Source organism: Gavialis gangeticus, unplaced genomic scaffold (genome assembly GCF_001723915.1).
Source record: "Gavialis gangeticus isolate Ggan-Ray unplaced genomic scaffold, GavGan_comp1, whole genome shotgun sequence".
Lineage (NCBI taxonomy): Eukaryota > Metazoa > Chordata > Crocodylia > Gavialidae > Gavialis > Gavialis gangeticus.
In genome coordinates, this window is record NW_017729017.1 from 5,131,623 (window position 1) to 5,140,395 (window position 8,773).

At 51.1% G+C, this 8,773-nt stretch overlaps 1 protein-coding gene across 6 annotated transcripts in view; it reads left to right on the forward strand.

The window, feature by feature from the left end:
* EPB41L1 (erythrocyte membrane protein band 4.1 like 1) overlaps window positions 1–8,773 on the forward strand; it is a 213,501-nt gene that overhangs the window by 141,496 nt on the left and 63,232 nt on the right. For all 6 annotated transcript variants that reach the window (XM_019513044.1, XM_019513045.1, XM_019513048.1 and 3 more), the window contains exons 3-4: window positions 3,495–3,697; window positions 7,743–7,907. In XM_019513044.1, coding sequence (XP_019368589.1) covers window positions 3,509–3,697; window positions 7,743–7,907 — 354 coding nt within the window. In that variant the 5' untranslated portion in view covers window positions 3,495–3,508. The remainder of the gene's footprint in view (window positions 1–3,494; window positions 3,698–7,742; window positions 7,908–8,773) is intronic.

Genomic DNA, 8,773 nt, shown 5'->3' on the forward strand with positions numbered 1-8,773 from the left:
AATGAGGATGGGGTGGGAGACGGTGTCAAAGGCTTTGCTGAAGTCCAGAAAGACTACATCCACGGCAACACCTGCATCCAATGCTTTTGTGACCTGATCCTAAAGGCAGTCAGGTTGGTCTGACATGACCTGCCCCTAATGAAACCATGCTGGTTGCCCTTGAGCATCATCTCGGAGGCCGGCCCATCACAGATGTGCTCCATGATGATTGGTCTGATCCTGAGCTGGCCCAGGAAGTACCATCTGCTACATCCTATTTTTATTTCAGGGAAGTATTTGGGAGCGGCTGAAGATAAGATGGGTTTGCATGTCACCATGCCAGTTAACCCAGCAGATGTGTAAAGTGTAGCTGGGCTCTGGGAAGAGCCATGGGAGTTCATAGCAGCAGGGAATGGTCAGGAAGATTCTTACCCAAATAATTTGTGGCACAAGGAGGATAAGTCACCCTCAGTTTACAACTTTGGTGTCTCCGGATGGGCAGCCCACAACCAGGACATCCCAAAACAGCCTTTGCAAGTGTTTGTTCTAATGGATCCAGCCTCTAGGAAGAAAAGATAAGTGTGAGTACTGGCACATCCTCCAGCACGTGTCAATACATTTTCTTTTTCCAGCTGAGCCTCTTTACCATCTCTGAGCAGCAACCCATTCCCTCTAAGGAAGGAAATCTCTAAGCTTGATTCTGGACACCCCACCCATCTTGGCAGGCAAACAGGTGCCCCTGTACATGAATCTGAGTGCAGTGTAACACACATGGCCTGAAGACATTGAATCAATGTTTTATGGCTCAGTCTCTGGTCTTCTAGTGCTGCTGCTGGCCTGATGCTGTTGGAAAAAGCAGTCAGAACTCAGCTTTTGTTTTTAATTATTGAGACGTTTCGATGTGGTTCCCACCTGGGGACAGCCCTTGAAAGCCACAGTCTATCTGCACAGCCACAGCTGCAGGGTTCAGTGCAGAGTGGAACAGGGTGAGACATCACCTGACACGGACAAACCCTGCTTCAGGGAAAGAGGGACATGCAGTTTTCATGAGCCTTTCTTTGCAGACACAGAGCAGACCAAGCAGCCTGCTCCTTCCCTGAATGCACAGGCACCTCTCACTGGCACTAAAGAGGATCTCCCACTGTAAGCACTCATAGTAGATCCCTTGTCTTCTTGGAAGGCCTTGCGCTTACTCACTCTCCGTCTATCTTGCTGTGCATTTGTCCCTGGTTTGTGCTGATTCCTGCATCTGAGCTTGGCATGGAGTTAGGAATGCGGTGGAGTAGGTGGAATCCAGAAAGAGTGCTACAGATTCAGATAAAGGTATTGCCCCACCTGTGCTCCAGGTGAATACTCACTTGGCCCTAAAAGTGGAGGTGCACAAGCAGCCAGTGGCATCTTTGGGAGACAGGATCCTGAATGGTAACCCACCCCATTCAGGGGCACAAGTAACAATCTCCCTTTTCTTGTCCTTGTAGGATGACAGAGGATGTGTTCTGGTACTCAGTGCCCTGCTATGCATAGCTGCCCTTAGCACTCCCCAGTAAGTCCACAGTTCCCCTGGCAGTGCCACCTGCTGCTTTCATAAGCTGCTCACATGCAGATGTGCCCAGAGCTTTCACACTGACTTTTCAGGCTTATGGGCTGCAGCTTTCGGTTGGTTAAGCCCCGTGCGTATTATGAATACAGCCTTGGTGCATGTGGTCTAACACAAGGTGTTGCATTATGTCACCTGGCCAGTTGCTTTCTGATTTATATCAGTTTCTGGTTTTCCACCTGCCCCCTGGCAGTCTGGACATTTTGATGTTGGTTGTAATAAGAACAGAGGCAGACCCTGTGCCTCAGCCTCTGCATCCATAAATGCTACATAATTGAGCAAAAAGCATGTTGAGAGTGAAAAGCATTGCTTCTCACTTGTGCTGGACTTGCCAGCTCTGCCCTTTTGCACACTTTTCTCCTACATTCTGCACGATTACCTAGCACTCTTCATGAAAAAGTCAATAGCATACAGGAAATTGCAAAACATATGAGGATCATAAAGGAAGTCTTGGAGTTTTAAAACGCAGATGTTTTTCCCTGCATTATTGTGCACACCTGAGATTACTACAACAGCTTTTAAACCAAATCCCTTTTCAGCATCCAGGCGATTTGCTTCCTTTCTGAGCTTTGTTCAGCTTCGTTTATGGAAATACACCAGCCATCTTCATGGTAGCTTGAAGGCAGTTGCTCTGCAACTAGCCCAGTGCAGCTGGGTTTGAATCCAAAGCACTTGGTTTTGATGATATTAAAAAAGGATCAAGCTCTCTGCATGTATTTATAACAGTACTAGCAGCCAGCACCTTCAGCCTAAATATCCAAATGAGTCCCCATAGTCCAGCAGCACTAGTGGGCAGCACGTTTCTAGACAGACTGTCCAAATCTTCTATTTCACAAACTGGGCCTGGCTGGAAGCCACAGGGTTTGTGGAAACTTACTACCATAAAGAAGCTTCCTAAGGCTGTCGTGGCAGCAGGTCTCAGCTCAGTGAGACGGCTGGTCAGATGCCTTGGTCCATTTGGGTCTTGTTCGTTCCTTCTGTCAGTCACACGTAAAAGGCAGCAAACAAGGAAGCAGTAGCAGGTTCATACGCAGGTAGTGGCTGGCCTGTGGAATTCAGAGCAACAAGAGCATGTAACCGGAACCAGGCCTGGGCGGTTTTCTGATCCTTGATCATGCATGTAACTGCACAAGCTAGACTGGTGATTTGGTTAATCAAATCTCATGCTTGAGGGCACAAACTGATCACTGGGGCAGGGCTCACCAGCGCTGCACAGCCAGCCAGCTGGGTTCTGCAAGGCCTCTGCTTCTGTCTCTACACACTGGGCACAGGCACCTCAGATGGAGCCCACTTAGATGGACCCGTTCCCTTATGCCTCCTGCATGGTGACTTCTATGTAACAACCAGATGTTTCATTTCATGAAGGAGCTAGGAATGGTGTGGAGACCGGGTCAGAGCTGTGAAGTTGAAGGAACTTATTGCTGCTCCTTGTCTCAGAGTAACAGTCAGAATCCTGGGCAGTACAGCAGACCTGCTTGTGGGCACCTCGCCCTGGCTTCCCAGTACCTGCAGGAGAGAGTTCAGGATTCAGTTATGTCCAAGATCAGCTTCTAAATGGAGGTGGGAAGCTCTCTGCAGCCTTAGCTAGCAAGCAGTTGTGTGATGTGTAGTCACCAGTCTGCACTGTCAGCGAATTGGGCTATAGTTAGAGCTAAGACAGTGATTTCTCCTGTGGAGAGGCTGGGTATGCTGGGGCTGCACTCCTTGCTTGCTGTTGAGCCACCTGGGCAGCAAGGTTGATCACTGTGCAACTTGTCATCACTTTCAGAAGCCTTCGGCATGGATGTTAACAAATGTTAACTCTCTGGTATGAAATGGCACCAGGCAGGCAAGTCCCCTAAGACTGGGGAGGTTGTTTCAAAAGCCAGGATGGTATTTAATTCTCTTTCATCCTTTGTCTTTGCTTATGCAAATACAGAATAAATAGTAACCATGACAACAGAGACTGGCCCAGATTCTGAGGTGAAGAATGCCCAAGAGGAAACTCCACAGCAACAGCTGGAGGCTGCAGCAAGTGGGCCGACCCCAGTGACCACCAGCCCTGGACCAACAGCTAGCAGCCAGGAAGCTGAGGCCAACGAAAAGCCCAGAGCCCACTCAGACTCCAGAAATGCAGAGCCGGTGAGTGGACAGTGGGCCAAGTAGTCACTACTAAATGCTGTGACCCAGGCAGTCAAAAGTTGGGGGTAGCTGGAAAGTGTCTGCTCTGCAGGTAGCAGGTGTTCTCAGAAAAGCTCAGCTTGTGATGGCCATTCCCAACTAACTGAGATGAATGGAGCTCCCTTCTTCCTGCTAGAAGCGATAGGTCTATCCAGATCAGGACTGGGCCTCCTTGGTAGAGCAGTATGGGAAACTTGTCTATGCTGCACCTGTTGTGCCTCTGGCAATTGCCCGGCACATTTTTCTAGTGCTGAATTCACCATGCCGATATAAACAGTGCCCCTGCACATTGCAATAAGCCAGACTCATTGGGCCAAAATGGGCTGGTGCCACTAGTCGCCTAGGCTTTACACTACCCGGATGGCACTGAGGGTATGAATGGTGGTATTATTAGCTTAGCAGAAGCCAGCTGCTCCATTTACCACCAGCTAGAGACCTGCTGAATGCAGCCAACAGCTGCATGTGGAGCCCGCCCCCCAGTATCTCAGCTCTGCAGCCTCTTGTCCTTCTCCAGCTGCTCAAAACCTGTATTGCCCCACAGGTGACCACATGTCTCCTTTGTTTTGTGGCCCATCCACCCTGTCACTTTCACACCCTGCTGAGGGTTTGTGGTCTGGAAGCTGATCTGTGCTAGATGCTAGCAGACTGGATTCAGTGTACTGGCCTGTGTGCTGCGGTGTTTGCAGGGAGTACAGACTTGTCTGCTGCCTGGCTTTGTCTGCCAATAATTGGACAAGCCCCTGGGATGGCCCAGCTGTGCCCAGCCTCCCTTAGACACTGCTTTGAAAACTCAGTTTGCCTCTTGCTCCTTTCCCCATAGCCACATCTGTCCTGCCCTCCCTGGCCAGAGCTCACAATGGCCAACACAAATGGAACACCTGAGGCCTGATCCTTCCCAGCAGTAGGGCAGATGTTTGTAAGCAGAAGCCCAAAGGAGAGAATAGCACTGCTGAGCAGCTGCCCAAGTCACTACCCTCCAGCAACAGGGCCAAGGACAGCAAAGGAAGCAAGTAGCTAAATTTCTCAATGAGCTGAAACACTCTGGCAGAAATAAGAGGAGCCTAGTGGCAGGTAACACTGGTGGCTAGTGCAGGGGTGGGCAGTTATTTTGGGTGGAGGGCTGCTTACTGAGTTTTGGGAAGCCATCGAGGGCCGCCTGACAGGTGACCAGGGACAGATAAATATTAATTTTTTAGGGGCCCCACAGGCCAGATAGAATGGTTTGACGGGCCACATCCAGCCCATGGGTCGCATTTTGCCCACCCCTGGGCTAGTGGTTATCCCAGAGGCTGCTGTAACTTAAGTTTCTGCAAAAGTCCTTTGTTCTTCAGGCCCATCCTGGCACCTGCAGTGTGGAGGGGAAAGGAGTGGACAGTATGGGGCCAGCAGTGCCAGCCTTGTGCATCCTGCAGGATATACTCCTTTGCTGGCAGAATCCTCAGAAGCTCCTGTAGAGCAGCTTTCTGGCTGCTGTGAGTTGCGTGAGCAAGGATCTGGCCCCACATAGGCTCAGACACCCTTGCTCTTCCCACAGACTCCAGGAGAAGGGGCTTCTCTAGAAAGAGTTTATTGCTGAAAACAGGTTTTCAAGACTTTTTCACCTGATGAAGCCAGTTCAGCCAGTGCAGAGGGAGCTCCATGTTACCTCCCTCACTCCCTGGTTGTCTTGTTTCTAGACTGGTGTTTCTCAACCTTGTTAAACTTAAGGCTGCCCTCAGAAAATGTGAGCTCTTCTCTTTCACTCTTTTCTTGACCACCAAAAAATACTAGAGCAATTCTTCTGTTGCAAAGAACTCAGAAAGACTCCAGCAAGTCAGAATGCTTTTGACACTATGGATGCCTATTTCAAATATCTGGGTTTATTTTGTGAATCATATTTCCACACTTAGCAGTGTGTGTTGCCTGGCAGCCTTAAAAGGATCTCACATTTTCCTTGTTGAGAATCACCATTCTCGATAAATCCCTGGCCCAGATCACCAGGTTGGCATGGCATAGGAGCTGCCTGCCACAGTATCAGAGCGGACCAGCCAAAACATTTAGGCACAGCCCTGACGCTGACCCGCTCTGCATCTGCTCTGGACCACCCACCCACGTTGAGCAGCAGCAGTGACCAGGCAGAAGTTGCTGCTTAGCACTGGAGAAATGTGGTTCCTCCCCCTCACCGGTGCTGGGCCCTTCTTGCTGCGGCCACCCAGAGCCCATGCCTGGGCTGCCTTGTGGCTCCTCTGTCTTGCCATCACCACCCCCTCTGGACCACTCAGTGGGGCAGCAGTGGCAGTGCAGAGGAGCCACAGGGCAGTCTGGGTGGGGGCTCCAGACAGCTGTATCAAGAAGGGCCCAGTAGCAGCGAGGGGGAGGGGCCACTTTTCCCCAGTGCCAAGTAGCAGCTTCTGCCTGGCTGCTGCTGTGCTTGCTCCTGCTGCTGCTCAGCATGGGCAGGCGAGTCTGGAGCAGGCACAGGGTGGGTTGTGGGGCTGTGTGCTTGGTTTCTGGCTGGTCCAGAGCTCGTCTGCTCCTCTGGGTCAAGTTTGGAGGGGCACAGAGTGGGCAAGGGTTGGGGCTGTGTACAAAGGTCCCTGCCTGTACCACAGGGCTGGGCCAGCAGCGATGGCAGCTGCAAGGAGCCGTCACTGCCTGGGCTGCCTAGAAAGGAAGTCCAGCTGTGGAGCTGCCCCAGCCCTGTTGTGTGCCTGGGGGTGGCAGGATGTGCTACGGGCCAGATGGTGCCTGGGCCAGGCAGGACCAAGGGACCTGCTACAAGCCAAATAAAGTCCCTGTGCAGGCTGGATCCAGCCTGTGGGCTATATTTTGCCCACCCCTGATCTAGGTCCTCTCCTGGAGAAAACTCAAGAGATAAAGCATAGGAAGCAGTGGTAAATACACTCCCTCACTACCTTTTTAGCATGTCTTGTCCCAGACTTGGAGGGTAGAAGAAAACATCCCTTAGGCACATAGAGAAATAGGGTATCTAAGCCATCGCAAGCGGACTGAGACACTCAGAACCTCTGCCTCTCGGCAGGGCTGATTAGAGTGAGCCTGCAGTTCTGACCAAAGGTGACATACTGCTCCTGGTGCTCAGTTTCCTGGAGCTGTACTGGGGTATTAGACATATGCCTAGAGACTGCAAAATGCACCAAGCTCCCATTCTACCCTTTAACAAAGCCTCAACACCAGACTCCAAGGAATACCAGGCCAAATCTCCCTTTTGTGCAATGATGTGGGCAGATGCCTGATGTAGACCTGACTGGAGATGTGGGCTTCATGTTCTTCAGTGCAGTCCAGGTCCTGTAGGTGCCTGTGCCAAAACTACACAGCTGCTCTTTCTTGGTGCACCCAGGAAGCTGTGAATGTGACAGCACCATGCTGGCAAACAGATCCCATGTCCAGCAGAGCTATGCTTCCCTCCAGGCAGAGGTTTTCATGTGCAGCCCAGTGTGTTGATTTGAGAGCCAGGCTGTCCATGTCTGTCAGTGTTGTGGCTAGAAAAAGGCAACGTGTCGTTAAGCAAGCGAGTTAGTCACTCAGGGCCAATGGAGTGAAGGTGACATCTTGGTTTCACTTTCATCAGACAATCCAGAGCAACTCACCAACCTTCTCAGAGTTACTGTGACTGTTGCTGTCTTAGCTATCTGATCCCCCTCCAAGATCTGCAGGCCAACCCTGATTTCTGATACTCTGGGATGGGTGGACCAACCCAATGAAAGCACCCTGCCCCAGCTTCCAACCCTGCTCCGGCAAGAGACTCCTCTAGCATTACTATTGCTCCACATGTCGAAAGGGGCAGGAAGGAAGGTCAGGGTCACTCCCTACAGCTCCCACTTCACTGAGGGTTCAGAAGACACTGCAGTTCATAGCGGTGGACCCCTTCTTGTTATTCACTCAGTGTGCTGTGTCCTGATATATCCCCCAAGCCCAGCATCTCCCTGATGGTTGTATAGGCTGAGTCTGCCAATGGTCAGGGCCCCAAATGGGTGCAAGGTAACAGTGTTGGTTTCTCACTCTCCAGGGTGCAGAAATGGAAGAAAAGGACTACAGTGAAACAGATGGGATATCAGAGAAAACAACGCCCAGCAAGACCCAGAAGTCCCCACAGAAAATCACTAAGAAGGCCAAGAGTGCCCTCTGCAGAGTGACCCTGCTTGATGCCTCGGAGTACGAGTGTGAAGTGGAGGTGAGCAATATGGATGGGTCTGTCTGTCTCTCTATCACTCCTTGCTGGGCTTGATTCTGATTGTCTTGTCTCCTTTCTCAGCCCCTGGCTTTCTAGCATGAGGCCAAGCTGTTTTGCTCCGGAGAAGTGACTTTGGCAGCATCAGCTGGAGAAGGTTCTGCCATCACTTCCCTCATGCTGTGTGGGGGCTGCCCAGAGTGGGAAGTCAGCCACCTGCTCTCAGCAGGCAACTGGCAGGATCCAGGCCATACCCCTTACTGTCCAGCAGCAGTTTTCAGAGCAAGTGGTCTAAACAGGCCCTGACTGTGGGCCACCCTCAGACTCCTTAGTAATGACAGGCCTTCCACTGTTGCAGGGAAGCCAAAGAAACCCCACAGTCTGGGCAAGAGATGCCTGCTGAGCTACATTTTGTGTGTGTTTCTGAGGGGTAAGGGTGGCAGAAAGGGGCCTCTTGCTTCTCACAGCCACCTTGTGTCATCACTGACATGTCAGCTGCACAGTCTAACAGCCTCATATTCCTCCTGACAGGCGTTCTCATGCCTGTCATGGTTGGCATAAAACAGAAACAAGGAATGGACCCAGGAGAGAGGAGCAGTGAAACACAGACGTGTACTCCCACGCATGGGCATGTGCATTAGTAGACAGACATACACATTACTTTGCAGAGACTTCCCCAGATACTACCTGACTGTAGTGAGATGATGACACTTAGGAGTCTTGGGCTCTGTTTTAGGCTTTCAGGGGCACAGACTGTTCTGCCTCTTCTTCTGAAGCTTTATGGCCACCAAACTTGCCCCTGTCTCTTTCTCTGTTAAGTTTTTTTTTTCTCCAAGCCAGTCCTAGTCTCTACTCCTTGGATTTCCCGT